Source organism: Pongo abelii, chromosome 9, assembly GCF_028885655.2.
Source record: "Pongo abelii isolate AG06213 chromosome 9, NHGRI_mPonAbe1-v2.0_pri, whole genome shotgun sequence".
Lineage (NCBI taxonomy): Eukaryota > Metazoa > Chordata > Mammalia > Primates > Hominidae > Pongo > Pongo abelii.
Genome location: NC_071994.2, coordinates 129,472,955 through 129,494,802, shown reverse-complemented (window position 1 = coordinate 129,494,802; position 21,848 = coordinate 129,472,955). Strand labels below are relative to the sequence as shown.

The 21,848-nt window shown below is 42.0% G+C and overlaps 1 protein-coding gene and 1 pseudogene across 8 annotated transcripts in view; one reads left to right on the top strand and one right to left on the bottom strand.

Moving 5' to 3' along the window:
* FAM118B (family with sequence similarity 118 member B) overlaps nucleotides 1-21,841 on the bottom strand; it is a 49,621-nt gene extending 27,780 nt beyond the window's left edge. For 2 of the 8 annotated variants that reach the window (XM_063728275.1, XM_063728276.1), the window contains exons 1-2: nucleotides 11,084-11,117; nucleotides 4,754-4,818 (exon numbers count right to left, since the gene is read on the bottom strand). In XM_063728275.1, the coding sequence (XP_063584345.1) occupies nucleotides 4,754-4,818; nucleotides 11,084-11,104 (86 nt within the window). In that variant the 5' untranslated portion in view covers nucleotides 11,105-11,117. Of the gene's footprint in view, nucleotides 1-4,753; nucleotides 4,819-11,083; nucleotides 11,118-21,730 lie in introns of those variants that run through there. The other 6 variants (XM_009247237.3, XM_063728278.1, XM_024255517.2 and 3 more) reach the window with 5 other exon arrangements.
* LOC112135696 (U4 spliceosomal RNA) lies at nucleotides 19,141-19,319 on the top strand (annotated as a pseudogene).
* Nucleotides 21,842-21,848: the final 7 nt, after the last annotated feature.

Genomic DNA, 21,848 nt, shown 5'->3' with positions numbered 1-21,848 from the left:
AACTGAATTACTAATAATTACTGGAAGTTTACTGTTTTATTAGAAAGCCCTTTTCTTTTCTTTTTTTGAGACTGGGTCTTGCTCTGTTGTCCAGGCTAGAGTACAGTGGCGCCATCTTGGCTCACTGCAGTCTCAGTCTCCTGGGCTCAAGCGATCAACCCCCCTCAGCCTCTCCAGTACCTGGGACTACAAGCACGTGCTACCACATCTGGTGGAATTTTGTACTGTTTGTAGAGAGGGGGTTTTGCCATGTTGCCCAGCTGGTCTCTAACTTCTGAGCTCAAGTAATCGTCCAGCCTTGGCCTCCCAAAATGTTGGGATTACAGGCATGAGCCACTGCATCTGGCCCCAAAAAGCCTTTTTCTTTATTAAAACATTAAGTTTCTGGATTAATTTTTTCTGGTAAACAGAAGGCTCACATCCTCACCCCATAGTCCATCACACATACTGTAATTCTTCTTTATATCATAATCATAAGGAAAATAGAAATAATACAATCACAGTAGTGAGTTAGGAAGTAGATCGTGTTTCCAGTCAAATCTTTGATTCTGTTGGTGAGAAAGCTGGGGCTCAGGAAAAGACAGATGAGTCACTTATCTCAGTAAATCCTGCCTTAACACAACCATGTAGGTTTTTTTGGGTTTTTTTGTTTGTTTTGTTTTGTTTTTGAGATGGAGTTTCGCTCTTGTTGCCCAGCCTGGAGTGCAATGGCGCAATCTCGGCTCACTGCAACCTCCGCCTCCCGGCAGTTGCTCCCTTCAAGCGATTCTCCTGCCTCAGCCTCCTGAGTAGCTGGGATTACAGGCATGCGCCACTACACCCGGCTAATTTTGTATTTTTAGTAGAGACAGAGTTTCTCCATGTTGATCAGGCTGGTCTCCAACTCCTGACCTCAGGTGATCCGCCCGCCTCAGCCTCCCAAAGTGCTGGGATTACAGGTGTGAGCCACCGTGCCTAGCCGGGATGTTTGTTAAAAGTATATATATTCTTGTAAATAAAGTTAATTCATTAAATTAAAAAAGTTTGTTTCTAGGCTCTACTCCAAAATTACAGAATCAGATTCTCCAGAATCTTCCTTCAAATAGGAAACACCTAAATAAGATGCAAACTTAATTTTTCTACAATGCAACGATTTTGTTAAATATAGGATGCACATGAAGTATACCATTAAGCCATCTTCCCTTAAGTGTAATAACTTATTACAGTCTAATGACTTCTCAGTTTGCTTATAACAATAGCCAGGTTTTAACTGTCCTTAAAATATTTTTATGAAGTTTTAACTTATGTGAATCACTTCCGATTCTAAAAGTCAACGCTCTAGAGTGGTGAAGTAGGGATAGAATGTGTTTACTTCTTCCACACACAGGACAATCCATTAGTTTGGGGATATATATATTTTTAAGTACATAAGGAAAAAACTTAGGTGCTTAAGTTCTTTTCTTAGATATGGTTCTATAAACCCATCATCTAAACAGATTACATCCAAGTAAAAACACTATATTGAGACAGATGAAAGTAAAATGTAGAGGGAAGTTAATGCTTATTAAGTTTTGAAGATGGACATCTTCAGAATTCAATGCTCAGTTCAGCTACTAAGCCAGTTTACAAGCTCTTAACTACGTGCCATAGACTATTATAAACATTAACTCATTAATCCGCATAACCTGACAAGGCATTGTTGTTACCTTATTTTACAGATGAGAAAACCGAGGCACAGAAAGATTGTGTACTTGGTAGTACCAGTATTCAAACCATGGCAACTCTGCCTCTCAAGTGCAAGTTCTTAACTACACTATTGCTAAACAGGAAATGCTCAATGGAACATTTCAGATTTCAGATTTTTTGGATTAGGGATGCTCAACCGTTAAGTATAATGCAAATATTAAAAACAAAACAAAACAAAAAAAACCCCCAGAAATCCAAAACACTTCTTTCTGGTCACAAGCATTTTAGATGAGGAATAATAAACCTGTATTAACTTTTCAGCCTAAAAAAAAAAAAACAAAAAACTTAAAAGTCCAAAACTATCAACAAAGGAAGTGCCTGCATTCCAGAAAGGAGATTTACCTGAAATAATCCCAAGTAATCCTTAACAGCTGCTTCTTAACTAGGCACTCCATTGATGCAATCTTGGCAGTCAACTACATTCAGAAGCTGGGAAAACTACTTTCTCCAGTGACAAGCACTATTTGTTATATACTTCTCACCACCACTTATCCACCAGAGCCTAGATCTGTCCTACCATTTTCTCCTGGAAATTATGTAAGATCGTTTTTGCTGGATTCTATTTCTGCCAGATGGCCAATTCATGATGTCTAGACCTGAATACTAAGCTTTCTGACTTATTTCTTTACACAGTCAACTTTTCTGAAGGTCCATTCCATCTACTATTACTTTAAAAAATTAAATATAGCCAATTGCTTCTGACTGAGAAGGTTTAGGGTCTTCTTATTTAGGTACTGAATGAGAGGTAACTCAGTATGCCTACATTATATCCAATCATATACTCATCCTGTTTTCTAACAGAGAAACATCTTTTCTTTAGCCTAAAGGATGCCTCACATGATACAATCTCACATGTATACCCCAGTGGCATATAAGCACAAACCATATTTTATTCCTTCTAGAGTATTGTTTTCAGGAAAAAAAAATCAATTTTAGCATGTACCCTAAACAAAATGCAGTTATTGCTAAAGAGCTTCAAAGCTAGTTCACACTTTAATTTTTTTTATGTGATCACAGTTTGAGTTTTCATTTTTGTGGGACTTGCTATGTATAGCTAAAGTGGAAAATGTTTTTCTGCCACAAGAAAACAAAGTCAATTACCTGTGGCAGTGTCTTCATTACCTCAATTACTGCTAAGCCACTGAGAAATCCTTCAAGGCCAATAGAGTACAGCAAAATAAAAGTCAGATACTTGGTAAAAGATGAGCAAAGTAACAGCAACCTCATTAACAGAAAAGTCTTCATATGAGACAGAACACTTGTACTTTGAAACCTGTCATCTTGGCAGGAAATGTAATGCTTCTATCTCTGGTGGATGAAAAAGGAAAAAGGGCGAGTGTTCTAGAAAAAATCCAGAAGAAACATGGTAAAGGGACAAGAGAAAAGGAACTGGTTATCCAAATGAAATTAAGTTTGCACACAGCAGAGGACTTGTGGACTTGAAAACATCAAAGAATCCCAGCAGCTCTTGTTTTGATAGCATCTTGGTGCTAAAAAGATAGCAAGCTCTGGGCTTCCCTTCACTTAAGAATCAGAGTGAGGTCTCCCAGCCCGCCTTCTTCATTCTGAGCTATGTTTCTCCTGTATGTCCAGTGCATACACCTCTACTCAAACAAGTGACATGCCAGAAGGAGCTCAGAGTAATACACTTGGGTATATTAGCAGACGAAATAAATCAAATGGAGAGAAAAATTCTAATGTTTTAAAAAGTATTTTTGCCTGGAAATAAAAGATCTACAATTACCAGCTTGAGAAAGTGGTACGTTTCTTGCTGTAAAAGGATCAGCAAGCTTCCTCCACCCCCTTTTAAAAAATAAAAGTGACTGGAATAAAGAATGGTTTATTTCTCTAGCATAAATATAGAAAAGGGTTAACTTCATTTCTTAAGGGAAAAGGGTCACTCTCTGACTTGAGAAGAAACCCTTTCTAACTGTGGCTCTTGGACTAATTCCAACACATCTGGGTTTTTAGCAACTATCGGATTTGGGAGGAAGGGAAAGATACCCAGAGTGAAGTACTACTAAAGAGTTCTCAACAAGCTTGTCAGTAGTGAACAAATTAAATAAAATCCTAAAGACTTTGCTTGGGTAGTTGATGAATTCAGTTCCACATGTAGACTGCAGCCTTTCCCATCAGTGGATAAAGCAAACTCACTGTTTCCTCCATCTCAGCACACAGAGAGACAGGAATCATGTCTAGCTGTGCCAAGATCTGACTCCTCTGTGGATCCCAGTCTTGAAATATTTCATCTATGGTGAACTCGACTGGCTCCTAATTTTATCCCTTAGCATGCCTGAGACCCTCTACCTTCTGTCAGATAAGATCTGTATCACACTCATTTCCTGAACATGTGCTTTAACAGAGTCACTGAGGAAATGCCAGACTGATGCCACTTATTCTTGCCATTTTACCAGCAAACAATGACCCCTATCTGAACAAGGTAAGGAGAAAGACCTCAATAGAGGTAAGGTTTCTGAAAGACATTAAGGATTGAGAAGAATAACCCCAAATTCTGGAATGCCCTTTAACTTAAGCACCCCAAATAAACCATACTGGTATTCCAGGCTCAAGAGCTCAGATGTGACTGGACACGGTGGCTCACGCCTGCAATCCCAGCATTTTGGGAGACCGAGGTGGGTGGATCATGAGGTCAGGAGTTCGAAACCAGCCTGGCCAAGATGGTGAAACCCCGTCTCTACTAAAAATACAAAAATTAGCCAGGTGTGGTGGCGGGTGCCTGTAATCCCAGCTACTTGGGAGGCTGAGGCAGGAGAGTCACTTGAACCTGGGAGGCAGAGGTTGCAGGTAGCCAAGATCGCGCCATTGCACTCCAGCCTGGGTGACAGAGCGAGACTCTGTCTCAAAAAACAAAAAACAAACAAAAGAGCTCAGATGTTGCTTGTTATTTTCTATTATAAAGCCAAAGTAACGCATATGTATAGGGAACAGAAGTGTTTCAGGAAGAAATAATGAACAAATTGAAACCTAATTTGAATTAGAAGTTGGTGACTGGAGGTGATGATTTTACCGTGCAAAGAATGACAACTTCTTTGTCACTGCTTTCCTCCTGTGCAGCTTCTGAGAAGGTATATCCTGAAAATAATGACACATGTTGCTAAGGAAGGAGATTTTTAAAATATCAGATATTTCCCATAGATCAAGTAGTATGATCATACAAACAATTCCATCATAAATGGCATAGGTTATTCATTAAAAATGAAATTGAATAACTCTTTAAGGGCAAGAAACTCTTTAAGGACTCTAGTGAGTCCTTAACAATTGGATTTCTACTACAAAAATAGTGTGGGCTACATATGGGAAATAACCTTCAGTAGCTTACTTTTATGTCAACAGAGTAAACACAATATACTGCGTACAAATGCAGATTCTTCCAAGTCTGGGGCATTCCAGAAGATGCCATCATTATAAAGGATATTCTCTATGAGTTAAAATTTGAGGCCAGGCGCGGGTGGCTCACGCCTGTAATCCCAGCACTTTGGGAGGCCAAGGCGGGTGGATCAAGAGGTCATGAGTTCAAGGCCAGCCTGGCCAAGATGGTGAAACCCTATCTCTACTAAAAATACAAAAAATTAGCTAGGTGTGGTGGTGGGCACCTGTAATTCCAGCTACTCGGGAGGCTGAGGCAGAGAACTGCTTGAACCTGGGAGGCAGAGGTTGCAGTGAGCCAAGATCATGCCACTGCACTCCAGCCTGGGCAACAGAATGAGACTCTATCTCAAAACAAAAACAAACAAACAAACGAATGAAAAACTGACAAGTCTTAATGCAGGGAAGACTTTTCTGCCATAAAAATTAAAATGGGCCAGGCCGGGTGGCTCACTCCTGTAATCCCAGCACTTTGGGAGGCCAAGGCAGGAGGATCACTTGAGCTCAGGAGTTTGAGACCAGCCTGGCCAACATGGCAAAACCCCGTCTCTACCAAAAATACAAAAATTAGCCAGGTGTGGTGGCACACACCTGTAATCCCAGCTACTCGGGAGGGAGGCTGAGGCAGGAGAACTGCTTGAACCCAGGAGGCTAAGGTTGCAGTGATCTGAGATTATGCCACTGCACTCCAGCTTGGGTGACAAAGCAAGATCCTGTCTCAAAAAATAAAAAATAAAAAACAAAAAAAATTGTTTAGTAAATATATTCCACTTAATTTTCACCCCTTTTCACTTCCTTGAGGATTTCCAACTTAAATAGAGCTGAAAATTAACAAGTTTTTTGGCTGGGCGCAGTGGCTCATGCCTATAATCCCAGCACTTTGGGAGGCTCAGGCAGGTAGAATGCTTGAGCTGAGGAGTTCAAGACCACCCTGAGCAACATGGAGAAACCCCATCTGTACTAAAAATACAAAAATTAGCCAGGTGTGGTAGTGCATGCCTATAGTTCCAGCTACTCGGGAGGCTGAGTTGGGAGGATCACTGGAGCCTGGGAAGTCAAGGCTGCAGTGAACCATGATCATGCCGCTGCACTCCAGCCTGGTGATAGAGTGCGAACCCATCTCAAAAATAAATAAATAACAAATTTTGAAAATTAAAAAATTTTACCATTAAAAACCCTCAAGTGTAACTGACTGTCTGTAGTGATTAAGTGAATTCACTTGGCTGCCCCAGGTGAAATATCTTGGAGGTCCCCACATTGTGAGCATGGAATCCAAAACCCATTGATAGCAAAACCAAGAACAGAAGGATAAGAAAGATATGAAGTAGATCTGTGTTACAATTATTCTTAGAATTAAAAGGAAAATAAATGTTTTACAACATGAAGAGGTACAAAAAAGTCACTCAAGTTCACTTTATTCATTCATTCATCATTACACAATTACTTTCGAGTTCACATTCAAGTGTACAATATTTTAGACAGATATAATGGATTAAAAATAATTGAATAAAAACCCATCATAGGTTTAGTTATATATAAAATCCAGTTATCAGAGTACGAACTAAAGAGGGATTTATGAATAAGCTTGTGGCTGGGCACGGTGGCTCATGCCTGTAATCCCAGCACTTTGGGAGGCCAAAGCAGGTGGATCATCAGAGGCCAGGAGTTCAAGACCAGCCTGGCCAACATGGCGAAACCCCATCTCTACTAACACTACAAAAATTAGCTGGGCATGGTGGTGGGTGCCTGTAGTCCCAGCTATATGGGAAGCTGAGGCAGGACAATCGCTTGAACCCAGGAGGTGGAGGTTGCAGTGAGACAAGATCATGCCACTGCCCTCCAGCCTGGGTGACAGAGCCAGACTCAGTCTCAAAAAAAAAAAAAAAAAGAAGAACAAGAAGTTTGTTTTGTTTGAGAGCATTCAATTTCTCTCTTTTATCATTCAACAGTTAATAAATTTAAGTCTACAAAATGCTAGGTGGTTTTTTTTTTTTGGACAGGGTCTCACTGTTGCCTAGGTACGATCATAGCTCACTGCAGCCTCGACCACCAGGCTTGGTGATCCTCCCACCTCAGCCTCTCACGTAGCTGGGACTACAGGCACATACCACCATGGCTGGCTAATTTTTGTAGACACGGGGTTTCACCACATTGTCCAGGTTGGTCTTGAACTCCCAGGCTCAAGTGATCCGCCTGCCTCAGCCCTCCCAAAGTGCTACAGTTACAGGTGTGAGCCACTGCACCTGGCCAATGCTGGGTTCTTGACCTTCCTATTTAAAATGGCAACAGAACTGGAGGCCAAAAGAGGTAGTTGCATTTCCTTTTAAAGAAAAAGAGAGTAGACTAGTAGATTTGGGGGTGATCTATATGCAGTCCTGCCTGGGGGAAGGAGAGAAAAGGCCTGTTAAACTTCTGAAGGGCCTTTCTAACTCACAGTGATAGGAACTTGTAACCATGTTCTTTTTTGGCTGTGAGAAGAATGTGGACTATTTTTTGCCTCAGAAAGTAAAAGATCCATGCTTCTGAACATTTTATTTAGTAATCTTCTTCTTTTTCTTTTTTTTGAGACAGAGTCTCACTCTGTCACCCAGGCTGGAGTGCAGTGGTGCAATCTCAGCTCACTGCAACCTCCATCTCCTGGGTTCAAGCAATTCTCCTGCTTCAGCCTCCCAAATAGCTAGGATTATAAGCACCCACCACCACGCCCAACTGATTTTTGTATTTTTAGTAGAGACAGGGTTCCACCATGTTGGCCAGGCTGGTCTCGAACTCCTGACCTCAAATGATCTGCCTGCCTTGGCCTCCCAAAATGCTGGGATTACAGGTCTTTAGTAATCCTACTTCACTCCAACCTCATGGAAAACTAAGCTGGAAACAATGAACAGCAACTCACAGAAGAGGATTCAAACTGACCAACCATGACAAATTGGGAAAGGAATCAATCTGAAGCTTAAGAAACTACAAAAGGACACTCTACTTACAAAAAATAAAATTCAGAAACAACACGGGAAAGGATTAGCTGTGGGCAAGTATGACTGGAACAGCTCTAGTGATCTCACTGGAGAAACTGGGTGTGGCTCTTTATAAAAAGTATTGTGCATCTGAAACAAAGACAATGCTGATGCTCTGCACCCACAGAATACACGTGATGTACACACAACTTGGGCAATATTCTACTATAGTGGGTATTGATTATGACCTTATGAAAGTAGTGTGCCAAATTTAAGACTGGAAACTTAGGGAACAAATGGAAAATTTCACTGCGTCAAAGAACAGAAAATGTGGATTGCCAAATAAAAAATTGAAAAGGATTTGGTGCTACTGAGCTCGAAAGAAACAAGGGACCTGAGAAAAGCTGCTCTTAAAGGGCAGTTCTCCCTAAGCCCGCAATCGCTGCCTCTCTTAAGATGCCAAGTGCACCTGGCATCTTTGTGCCATCCTCTGCTGCAAAGTAGAGCCTTTTGGCTTCTAATCTGGAGATCTAGAAATTGAAATGGCAAAAGTCTTCAGTTTCTTATTCACATAAAAGAGATCTTGTTTGCTCAGCTGCCCTACGAACTGAATTTAAGGAACATTTGCATTATTTTGGAATTACCTAATTTGAGTTAAGACATGAGTCTCGGTGTTTACAGGTTACCATCTGCAGAACATTCATGGGATGGGAGATCTCTGCCTAATTATTCATCTGTTTTGGCTTATTTTGAAATTGACTGAGGAGAAACACATTCCTAGAAAGCCAAGATATTCTCACATTCCCTCCCTCCAGCTATACCGGCCTCTTCACTGTTCCTCAGACAGGCCTGGTACACCCCGACCTTGGGGTTTTCCTTTGTATAGATCATTCCTTCTGCCTGGAATGTTCTTTCTCTATGTATCTGCACAGGTTTCCATGCCTTTACTCAGACTGTACCTTCTCAATGACGCTACTCTAACCATTCTATTTAAAATTATACCCCCTACCATGTCAGCTGTTCTACTTTTTATTTCATAGCACACAGCACCCTCTAACATACCAATTATATTTATTAGTAGTATGACTCTACTAATTTTTTTTTTTTTTTTTTGAGACAGGGTCTCGCTCTGTCACCCAGGCTGGAACATGGTGGCATGATCATGGCTCACTGTAGCCCTGACCTCCAAGGGGCTCAAGCAATCCTCCCATCTTAGCCTCCCAGTGCTACAGGTGCTACAGGTGCATGCCACCATACCCGGCTAATTTCTTTGTATTTTGTAGAGACAGGGTTTTGTCATGTTGCTCAGGCTGGTCTCAAACACCTGGACTCAAGCAATCCGCCTGCCTCACTCTCCCAAAGTGCTGGGATTAGAGGCGAGAGTCACTGGACCTGGCCCTAATTATATTTATTGTTATCTGCCTCCTCCACTAGAATGTAAGTCCCTCAAAGACAGGGGTCCTTTGCCTGTTTAGTTTATGGATGTAGTCCAAAAGTGCAGAACAGTGCCTGCCACACAGTAGGCATTCAGATATTTATTTCACAAACTAACTCAAACAAAAGAACACCCTGTAACTGCTTTTAATAAGGACCATAAAAAGTCATGTTAGTTTTTAAATGGAACAAATGGGAAACTATGTACACAAATAAATCAATATTCAGACTACCATTCTTTGGATATGCCAATGGTCCTAACAGTGAATGTAATCTTATTCTAGCAGGCAGAAGAAAACTTCAACTTAAGGTTCCAAGACCACTGTTTGGCACCAAAACATTTTATATATAAATCACTTTATAACTCAAGTCTCTGATGTCTATGCTGTAAACTGATTTTTAAGGGTTGATTCTTAGGAGAAGAACTATTTCTGGCAAATGATTCAAGGGCATCAGTATTTTGAGCTAAGAAATCAGTTTCTCTTATTTTACATATTAAATCTATCTAAAATACAATTAGAGAAAAAAGAAAAGCTTATGTAGCAGCAAAAGACATATACATATTTTTTGAGACGGCATCTCACTCTTTCGCCCAGGCTGGAGTGCAGTGGCGATCTTGGCTCACTGCAAGCTCCGCCTCCCGGGTTAAGGCCATTCTCCTACCTCAGCATCCCAATTAGCTGGGACAGGTGCCCACCACCACGCCCAGCTAATTTTTTGTATTTTTAGTAGAGATGGGGTTTCACTGTGTTAACCAGGATGGTTTTGATCTCCTGACCTCGTGATCTGCCCATCTCAGCTCCCAAAGTGCTGGGATTACAGGTGTGAGCCACCGCACCCGGCCCCAGCAAAAGAGATTTCAAAACACAAATTGGGTTAAGTCACGTTTGAATCATTCCATGGCTTCTCACTGTGTTTAATAACATTATACTCCTCATCGTGGCTACAAGACCTGGCATGATCCAGTGTCTACCATCCACACAACATATATCCAGCCCCCTCCCTCACTCGCTGGGCTCTTGAGGTGCACAGGCCTCTTTCAGTTGCTTGAACACCCCCCCTCCCCCACCCCACCTCAAGTTCCCAGCTGCAGCCTTTCCTCAGAGTTGATATTCTGCAAGGGCCTCCCCACACCCTCCTCCTTGGCATCTCAATTTAAATGTTACCATCTGTAGCCTGGTTTTCCACTCCCTTTACCCCAAGTTCTTCATTTATACTTCAGTTCCTAGTTTGTATCTCACAGTACTTGCAATTATTGCAATTCTCACCCACAAGAATAAAAGCCCTTCTAGGGCAAGTACAGTGTCTAATTTATTTATCATCCTATCCTCATCCCATAGCATAGTTCCTGTTATAAAGTGTGTATACGGTGCCGAAAATGTTCAAACATTTGCTGATCGAATGAGTGTGTATCTACCATTAAAGTCTAAGGGATCAATTGATATTTCTAATTTTCTGAGCTGCAAAAATTAGGATGAATTTGGGAAGGTTGTAGTATTTTCTCTCATCCAAACAAATACCTTCCATGCTGATATCCACCACTCACCTGTTTAAAGCTGTTCATCCCTAAACATAAAGATTCTCACCTGCTTTGGAGGAGTCTTCATCTTTTAGTTTTTTCCTTCCTAACAACAAGAAATTAGGATCACATAGTACTTTTGTTGAAAGTCTATAGATTTGTTTCATAAAACAAAGCTGCATGCACTTTCCTCTCAGTCCACTTCCATTTGTAGTTCTCCTATGGCCTGGCCATGATTATATTCTGTATATGCTTGTAGAATTTTAAAATGCTAGGAACTGAATTAGTCACAGGTTACTACATTTTCACGTTCAAATATCTGTTAAACATCAAGCACTGTGCTAAGAATATTAGTATTGCTGCATCCAGTTCTCCTCCAACAAACACTACATAGCATTGACAGTAAGCCAGGCACTGTTTTCTACACTTCACAAATATTTGCTCTTCTGTGAGGAGGTAGATGCTATTATCATCTCATATCATACATGGTATAGACAACGAAACAGAAGCACATAGATGTTAAGCAGCTTGTTAAAGGTCACACGACTATTACACATTAGACATGGAGTCAGTGTTCATGTTGTTAAGACACAAAACAATACCATCTCACAAAAATGAACAAGCCGTGGGCCACTCTCTTAACAAGTCTACACCTTTGGAGAAACAGAACTATAAACAAATCTTTACAACATGTTTGTGCCAAGTTTAATACGCCTGGATGAGGTACCAAGGAGATGAGCACTTCTGCTTGAGGAAAATCAAGGAAAGCTTTATGGGAGATAAATACCCTTATGGCAAAATTCAATGAAATTGTTGGTGTTTACCCTCCTCTGCCTCCTGAAACACCCAACACTGAAGTCCATCTCGCCTTTTCCTGGTCTTCCTCCCCCCCCCCTCTAGTGGGAGGTCTTCCCTGTTTCCTAAACGTTGAGGATCCACAGGGCTCTCTAGTCTATTCCCTTTACATACTCCCTTCCCTTCCCACCCCATTCACCCCTAGACCTTAAAATACCAACTAAACGCTAAGGACTCCCAAAACGCTACCTTCAGTTCAGATCTCGGTGGTGCTTCAGGCCCAGGAGATACCCATGTAAGTTTCAGTCAGGCAGCCCTTCAATACTGAAAGGTACTTTCAGACTGTACTTCAAACTTAAAAGCCAGAAAACCGTTCAACAACCTGCTCCTTATCCTAAGTTATACAGATCTCTGAATAGTAGAAATAAGCTATGTGATAATATTTATAGGCCATTGTTTCTTTCTTTCTGTTTTAAGCACCAACATATGTATTTACTGATTTTGGAAAAACTGTCACATACTTCAGAATAATGTATTTGGATCATTCCTAAACAAGAGAATATGAACCAAAGGGAACCCAGGGAAGAAAGTAAATCTGTAACCTTAAACCAGCGTGATATTATTTTCAGGATATTCTTTTTTTCCTAATAAAAATTAGCCAAAAATTAATATTCTTTTTTTTTGAGACGGAGTCTTACTCTGTCACCCAGGCTGGAGTGCAGTGGCTCGATTTCAGCTCACTGCAGCCTCTGCCTCCCGGGTTCAAGCTATTCGCCTGCCTCAGGCTCCCAAGTAGCTGGGATTATAGGCCCACGCCACCATGTTTGGCTAATTTTTGTATTTTTAGTAGAGACGGGGTTTCACTATGTTGGCCAGGCTGGTTTCAAACTCCTGGCCTCAAGTGATCCACCTGCCTTGGCCTCTCAAAGTGGTGGGATTACAGGCATAAACCACTGCGCCCGGCCTACTATTTTCTTTTATCTGAAGATGAACTGAGAGCTGAAAAGCACTGTTTAGATCTGAAATAAGAATCTGAAAGCTCTTAAAAAAAAAAAAAAAGGCATTATTTGTCACAGAAGCCATCAGAACAACTAGAGACCAGGCTACCTAAGAGAAATAGCTCTAAAAACATTGTTTTGCCAAGCAGGTAGCATCAGTCTTTTTTGTTTGAGACAGTCTTGCTCTGTTCCCCAGGACGGCAAGATCATGGTTCACTGCAGCATCAAACTCTGGGGCTCAAGGGATCCTCTTATCTCAGCCTCCTAAGTAGCTGGGACTACAGGTGCGCACCACCACAGCTGGCTGATTTTTAAATTTTGGTGTAGAGACGGGCTCTTGCTATGTTGTCCAGGCTGATCTTGAACTCCTGGCCTCAACCAGTCCTCTTGCCCTGGCCTCCCAAAGTGTTGGGATTACAGGCATGGGCCACCAAGCCCAGCCAAGCATCAGTCTTAAAAAAAAAGTGGCCAGTGAAAACAATTGAGGGTATTAAAAAAAAGAGAGTGAAAACAGAAAGCAGGTTAGGGAGACTAAAACGTACTTTCGTAAGGAAGTGAAGGAGGTCAGTGGAAGACCAAGGAGGACTCTCAGGGAGCAGCCAGAAAGCTGGGCAGCCTGGGCCCACAGGAGGCAGGTGGAGACTTCATTCAGGAAAAAGAGAGCACCTTTCCCCCAGATTTGAAAGTAACAGATCACTGCAGGAAATACGCAGAAAGAGCAAAATGAAACCCTCTTTCCTCCAACGTGGAACTAACCACTGCTGACGGGTTTATGTGGAGAAAAGCAGTTTTTAAGAGGAACTCTCGGAATAAATGTGAGTATCCTGGGTTCATGTTCATATCAATTCTAAAAACTTCATTCATTAGAGTTTGTCCCTGCTTTCACACCATAAATCTTCATACATATAAGCTCCCCCTTTAAAAAAAAAATTCTTCCTTCAAAAAAAAAAAAAAAAAAACTCAAGCAGCTTGAGCACTACTCAAGCTGCTTGAGTTTTTTTTTTTTTTTTTTAGTTAATTTTAATAAGTATAGTAGTGCATGTTTTCTGCAGTAGAATAAAGAAAGCAGCAGTCTACTTCTAGTGGCTGGGGGTAGGGAGGCGCTGGGGAAGAGCAGGAACCTAGGAAGAGTCAGCAGAGGGTAGCCACTCCCCATCCCCATGGACGAGACTCCTGAGGAATCCGTAAAACTGCGAAGTACTAAGTTCTGGCAACAGATCTCAAACCTGCTCCTTAGCAAGAGAGCTAAAAAGAGAGTGTTTCTTATGTACTCTGTCAATGTGACTCTTAAGGCATATAAACAATAGGGAGACCCTGTCTCTACAAAAATAAAAAAATTAGCCAGGTGTGGTGGCATACGCCTATGGTCCCAGCTACTTGGGAGGCTGAGGTGGGAGGATTGCTTGAACCCAGAAGTCGAGGCTGCAGTGAGTCATGATCATGCCCACTCCAGTCTGGGCAACAGAGAAAGACCCTTTCTCAAAAATAAATAAATAAATAAATAAACAAGAGCTGAAGGATAAGCTTCCAAAATAAACGAGGAAAACAAGAAATCTGTGCTTCTCCTTACGTGATACTCCTGTGCCGCATTCCATGACACTAAGAATAGAAAACACGACAACTTCTGTCCTTACGGTTTACTTCTTCATCTTTTCCCAAGTACCCATTAAAATGGCAACAGAGGAGTTTTTCTTTTTTCAAGGTATAAAACCAAGAATGTGAGGTGCAGGAGAGAAGCATTCAATTTTTCAATGAATTTTTGGAGATGGAAAGCAAGCTTTAAATGCAGACCTGAAAATGTGGATTGGCATAAAGTCTATTTAACTAATGCGCAAATTCTCTTCCTCACCTCCTATTTTCATCTATTTTCTCCACCTCCAAATCCAGAGGTTTAGAGAAAAATGAACTGAAATCTGAAATGGGTCTGGAGTAAAATACATCAGCAGGAGCAATGAAGAACTGAAAATACTGATTATGTCAAAAGATGCATACTAAAAGGTTCTCCAAGCCCCCATCCTTGTCCCAGCAACCAATGCACTGTCAGCTAAAGAAATATTAGCAAACATATACATTTGTACAAACATATACACAAAACCCATATATACCAGCCACCCTATAGTAATGCCCACCACCCAACAAGACCCACGCTGGGAACTTAAAATGACAAAAAAAAAAAACAAAAATGAACAGTCAGAATCATGACACATTCAAAGAAATCCCACAATAAAATAATTCATTTATTCCTTAAATTATTAATCATCTATTTATCGCCAGGCACTGTTTCAGAGGCTGGAATTATAGAGGTAAACAAAAAAAAAAAAAAAAAAAAAATCCCTGCCCTCACAGTATGTTTATTTTAGTGGTGAGGGAAACAAGTAAATAAATATGTGGGATGCTAGATGGTGGGAAATGCTTCCGGAGAGAAACAAAGCAAGGAAGTGAGATGGAGGTCTGCACTTCTCAATCCAGCGCTCTCCTCACTGAGGTGACATTTAAGGAAAGACTTGTGGATTCATCCAAAGTGAGGTGTGGGAGCAAGTCACTGGATATCTGAGTGAAGATATATCCAGACAGAGGCACAGGTGCAAAGGCCCACATCACCTGGAGGAAGTGGAGCCCGTGCAGAGAGGAAGAAAACTAAAACACTCCAGCGGGCCCTCTGAGCCCACCATATCCACATAACAAGAATGAAGATTACAAAAAGGTATCAAAGAAAAATTAAAGATTGAGCGAAAAATCACAGAAATAGTACAAGAAAACATCCCGGAACTAGAGGACGTGAATTTCCAGAATCAAAACCGTCTGTGAGAAGCCAGCACAACAGCTGAGTAAAAGACCCATACCCTGGTGGTAATACACATCATGAAACTGCAGGACACCAGAGATAGAGAATATCCTCAAAGCTTCCAGAAGGGGAGAAAACAAACAAAATACGGTCACGTAAGAAGGATTTGAATCACCATGTCTCTAGAGCAATTACAGATGCCTTCAACATTCTGAGAGAACCTTACTTCCAATCTAGAATTATATAACTGCCAAACTATCAAATAAGTGTGTGGGCAAAACCAAGTCATTCAAATACTTCTTAGAAATAACTGAAGTATGTGCTTTTAAAAAATAAAGACATAAGCCCAGAAAGAGGAAGATATGGTTCCTGCACAGGAAAGGGCAGGTCCAGGAGGACCCCAGGGCAGCAGTTCTTGAGAGCAACAGTAAAGGCAGGAGGAGGAGGGGGCAGGGCTCCAATAAACGGACAGGTGATACATTTGAGCTCACAGAAAATGTTACTGATAAGAATGTGACAAATATATTGGAGCATTTGGGAAAAAAAATTAACAGTAAGTACATGAGAAACACAGGTGAAGGCCAACCTACACACCAGGAGGAACACACTGTAATAGATCATCCAGCTCAACAGTGAACAGTATTTGACAGAGGTGTAAGTACATAAAAGCTACCTGTTTTAGCAAAAAATTACAATAGAACTATATTAGGGGATAGAGGGCATGGAAAAATAGGAAAGTGGTGGGAGGCAAGAGCTAAATATGAATCTATCTATCGCAACAAGAAATCAACAGGCCAAACATGAGGGGAAAACCAAGAAAGAATAACAAACCAACTATTTAGCAACAAGAAGATACAGCAGACTCTCAAAAAGTCTTTTTGTTCAACATCGTTTTTTCATAACATTGATGAGAGAATAAGTGATTCCTGGCTGAGGTCACCCGTCTGGGTGGAGTTGGCATGCTCTCCCCATGTCTGTGTAGGTTTTCTCCAGGTATTCTGCTTTCCTTCCACGTCTCAAAGATGTGCCTACTAGGTTAGCTGGTGTGTCTAGATGGTCCCTGTGTTTGTGTGTGTGTGCATGGGCACCCTATGGCATAGATGGCGTCCTGTCCAGGGCTGGCGTCTGCCTTGTGCCCTGAGCTGCCAGCATAGGCTCCAGCCACCTGTGAGCCTGAGCTGGAAAATGCATGAATGAATACAAATTACTGGCAAATAAAAATCTGCAAAGTCTATGGTAATCATCCAAATGCACAACAATAAATGATGTGGCACAAAAGCTCTCAGCGAGCCTGCCCTATTGGTGATTGATTGCTTTGGAACTGAGTATAGTGGTAGGAAATGCTTCTGACAATTTTCACTTTGCACACATTTATTCCTTGATTTAACCCACCACCACTATGACTGCAGTAACTCACTGACTCACCAAAAAGTGGGTGAAAATCTTACTTGTTTCAGTGTTTCATGTTAGAAATGTTTGGGTCTTTATTTAGAAGTTGGGTATGTTTTTGTGACCAGAAAAACGCCATAGAAACCATATGGTAAAACTGGTTTTGTTATATGGTGTTTCAAGAATACTGATGTTGACAACTTACTGTAAAGACAGAGAAAAGGAGGAAAACAACTGAGTGGTTGCCTCTAAAGAATGGCAGAGAAACGGTTTTTGTTTTGTTGGGTTTTTTTTGGTGATGGAGTCTCGCTCTGTCGCCCAGGCTGGAGTGCAATGGTGCAACCTTGGCTCACTGCAACCTCCATCTCTCCAGTTCAAGCGATTCTCCTATCTCAGCCTCCCAAGTAGCTGGGATTACAGGCAGACGCCACCATGCTCAGCTAATTTTAGTATTTTTAGTAGAGATTGGGTTTCACCATGTTGGCCAGGCTGGTCTTGAACTCCTGACCTCAGGCAATCCACCTGCCTCAACCTCCCAAACTGCTGGGATTACAGGTATGAGCCACCGCACCTGGCCTGAGAAACTGTTTTTTAATTACAAATCTTTTATTACTATGTGACTTTTAAACCGTATTACACAAATTACTTTTTCTTTTTTGAGATGGGTCTGTCTCTGTCACCCAGGCTGGAGTGCAGTACTGCGATCACGGTTCACTGCAGCTGCAGCCTTGACTTCCTGGGCTCAAACGATCCTCCCACCTCAGCCTCAAGGGTAGTTAGGACCACAGGTGCGTCAGCATGCCCAGCTAATTCTGTGATTTTCTGTAGAGACGAGGTCTTGCTATGTTGCCCAGGCGATCTCAAACTCCTAGGCTCAAAAGATCCTCCCCGCTAGGCCTCCCAAAGTGCTGGGATTAAGGTGTGAGCCACACACCCCGCCCCCATTTAGGAAATCTTTTTTTTTTGAGACGGAGTCTCATACTTTCACCCAGGCTGGAATGCAATGGCGCCATCTTGGCTCACCGCAAGCTCTGCCTCCTGGGTTCACACCATTCTCCTGCCTCAGCCTCCCGAGTAGCTGGGACTACAGGTGCCTGCCACCACACCCGGCTAATTTTTTGTATTTTTAGTACAGACAGCGTTTCACTGTATTAGCCAGGATGGTCTCGATCTCCTGACCTCATGATCCGCCCACCTCGACCTCCCAAAGTGCTAGGATTACAGGCGTTAAGCCACTGCGCACGGCCAGAAATCTTAAAGTATATTCCAACACCACTCAATGAAGTAACCTCCAAATATAAACATTAGCTCAGTGGCAAAAAGTTAAATTCTGGGGACAAGAGCAGAATCCGGTTTCTTAGTATCAATGCTAAATGTAGTCAAGATAAATCTGAAATAAATCCCACTAATTCGGGCTGAAAGATAAGTATGTAAGTATCAGTGGAAAATCTTCATAGACTAGAAACGGAGTTGCAAAAATCTTTTAAATGACAAAAACTGAAGCCCAAATTATTTGTTCAAGTTCACAGCGGCTGAACTGGGACTAGTCCCACATCTCCTGGCTCCCAATGACTGCACTTTCCAGGGCACCTCCCGAGAGTTCCTGCTAATTGCCTCCTTTAATCTCTCTAAAACCATAAAACAATGTCCAAGTACTTCCTGCTCTTCAAGGAAATGGAATCCCTAGTTAATCTGCAACTAGCAAATCACAGTTTGAGGAGGTGTAACTTAACTTTATGCCACTAACTAACCTTAAATTTGTGATAAACGCAAGTTCCTTTATTAGTTAGTACTTGTCTATACTTGCGAAATACTAATGCAGCCCTTTTGTTCCTGAATAGACTAGGAAATATCTTTAAAAAGAAACTATCAAGTTCTTCTTTATATGGTTATTTTGGTGGCACATATTATGATATATCAAAATCAATGTAAATAAGTCATGTTTGAACAGAGCCGTACTCTGCAAGAATGAAGAAATCACTAATAGAATTTCCTTCCTTGTCCTAAGAAAACATTTAGACAAGAGGAGTTCCCAACAAATGGACTGTGACATTGGCGCAGAAGTGGAAAAGTGAACTGCCTAAAAAAGGACCAGTTGAATGAGGAACAGGGAGGAGGCAATATAGAGGTTAAAAAAAAAAAAAAAAAAGAAACAAAAGTTTTTTGCAGTGGCAGTATTGCAGCCAATGAGGTTTATCTGAGAGGTGATTATTGCTCCTTGAAAATTGAAAAAAAAAAAAAAAAAAGACATGACATTTGCATAAATTCTTTTTTTTTTTTTTTTTGAGATGGAGTCTCACTTGTTGCCCAGACTGGAGTGCAGTGATGCGATCTCGGCTCCCTCAGCCTCCCGAGTAGCTGGGATTACAGGCGCCTGCCACCACGCCCGGCTAATTTTTTTTTTTGTATTTTTAGTAGAGACGGGGGTTTCACCATGTTAGCCAGGATGGTCTCAATCTCCTGACCTCGTGATCCGCCCGCCTCAGCCTCCCAAAGTGCTGGGATTACAAGCGTGAGCCACCGCGCCCGGCCACATAAATTCTTTATATTGAGAACAACTCTACTTTAAATCACCAAGTGCCTAGATTCACAGGAGAAACATTAAGGATGTCGTAACTTATGTACCCACACTGGCTAAAGCTGTACTGTCATACCAAACAAAAACTTTGAATTCTTTAAATTTCTCTACAAAGTTTCAACAAGACAAACCTAAAAGTTCCTTCTCCAGAAAAAAGGGACCAATATTTTTATTCTTAGTCACTAAGTGTGTGCTTTGAGTTAACCTGAAACCCCAGAGCATAAGCTCTGTGTCACTAGCAATGACATTTGAGTTGGTTCTTCATTTTGTTTCCTGCCACAGAAGGCCAATTCTGCAAGAACAGGTGTAGTTTCTTGAATGCCATAAGGTTAGGGTAGAAACAGGCTCTCCCATCCCCAACACAAAACCATAAAAGTCCTGTACCCAAAACAAGTTTTTAATTAATGTAATGATATGAATTTAAGTCCCAATGTCAAAACTTCAGGGTCCTTGGAAAAGGGAGCTTCAAGTATCTAGGTAATATGTGATGTTCAAGTGAAATTAGAACCTAGGTCTGGAGCACGGAAGGTAATAATTCTTTTAGGGTGGAATTTCTCAACTTTTATAGACCTCTGTCCTACTGGTAAATTTGCAGGGGGTGGGTGGGGAACAGGAGAAACAGATGTTTCCCAATCTCCCTTGGAAATCTTTGCATTTGTATCTGGATCTGCGTTTACACCTGCCTTATAAGAGAAACGTAAACAAGCCTTGCTTCTTTCCCACTTTACAAATACACCTGCCTCTACCTTCATTCTTCAGGCCAAACATTGACAGAAATAAGACAATTCAAAATGTTCAGACACACCTAGCATACATTTATGATGCACTTCAGCCATCTAACAGATATTGTGAGTTTACTATGTGCCAGGTGAGTGGATTAAAAAAAAAAATTCTTCCAGGGACTCACAGATCAACAGCAGCTGCCAAGAGTACGCCTTGACCTGCATAACTCAATTAATTCAAACTCAAAGGAGTTACAGTGTAGGGTAAAAAGACCAGACCTCATCACTGACCACCTAGATTGTAACTAGTTTTCCTACTACCAAACCCTTTCCTTCCCCATTTGTCCTGCATTCAACTGCCAGATTCATTTCCAGAATGCCACTTTCAAGGACTCTCTCTCTGCCCTACTCGAGAAGCTTCAAAGACTCCCCACTACGCATCACCTCTAGTTCAAACTCTTCAACTTGAGTCTTCCATGAGTAGTTCCACCTGATCAACTTTGTTTCTTGATGGTACGGCTCCCTTCTGCCAAACCCTTTAGGAGGTGTAGAACCCAAATCTAATTCAACTACCTATTCTCTAGTAACTCCTCAGGCAGCCTTCATTCCAAGCAGTCTTAAAAAATTGTTCCCTCTATCTTCACAGATCCATTAGTTTTCAGGACATTCTTTCTGAACTCAGCATAAGCTTTCCTCTTAACAAATGGCAGGTATATCCCAAGTTATTTTTAACACTACCATCCCAAACAGATGTTTATCTTCCCAGCCACCCCTGAGTGAAATCAGAGGGAGTCGCTTGCAGTTCGGGCAAGGGAATCCCAACATCGCATCTCGTGAGAGGAGGTATGGTGTGGTTGCAAACTATGGAGAGGAAAAATAAAGGAAACAGGAAAAGTGAAGGTCTGTGCTCCGTACTTTCATCTTTTTCTTTAGGAGGAGTAGGGAAGGTAGGAAGGAGACCCCAAGAAATGAATTCTTGAGGAAGGACAGAAAAAACACTCACAGTGCTTCCTAAGTAGGAAATAGGGGTTGGGGGCCCTTGATAAGGGAAGGAGCCGTCATCCTTAGGAGAAGGGTACAGGTTACAACGTGAAACAAAGAGGCTGGGAGTTGGAAGATGAAGGGTGGAGAGACTACAGAGATCCGGGCATCCGATCAAGAGGGTCCCTGACGCGTCCCGCAGGGGACCGGCGGATCACCGGAGATTCAGTGGCTAAGAGGGACGGCGTCGGTGCCTAGGAGGGCTCTGGGGCGAGCGTTTATGGGACATCGCGCCTAAGGGGGCGCGGGGGCGGGGAGGAGTTTTTGAGTGGGATCGTGTACCAAAAGGAGAAACGTTTCTCAGACCAGTGCTCTTCTTGAACGGAAATCCCGGGGACGCGGAAAACGTTAAACCGTTGAGGCACCGGCATTTCCCAGCCCCAGCCCGGCTTCCCTACACACTCACCGAGTCTCCACCAAACGCCACCGCTCCAGTTGCAGCTACCGGCCAGCGCAGCCGCACTGAGCGCCCACCGTCCCCACGTGACTCGCCCAGGCCCCACCCCGCACCACGTGACCTGCAG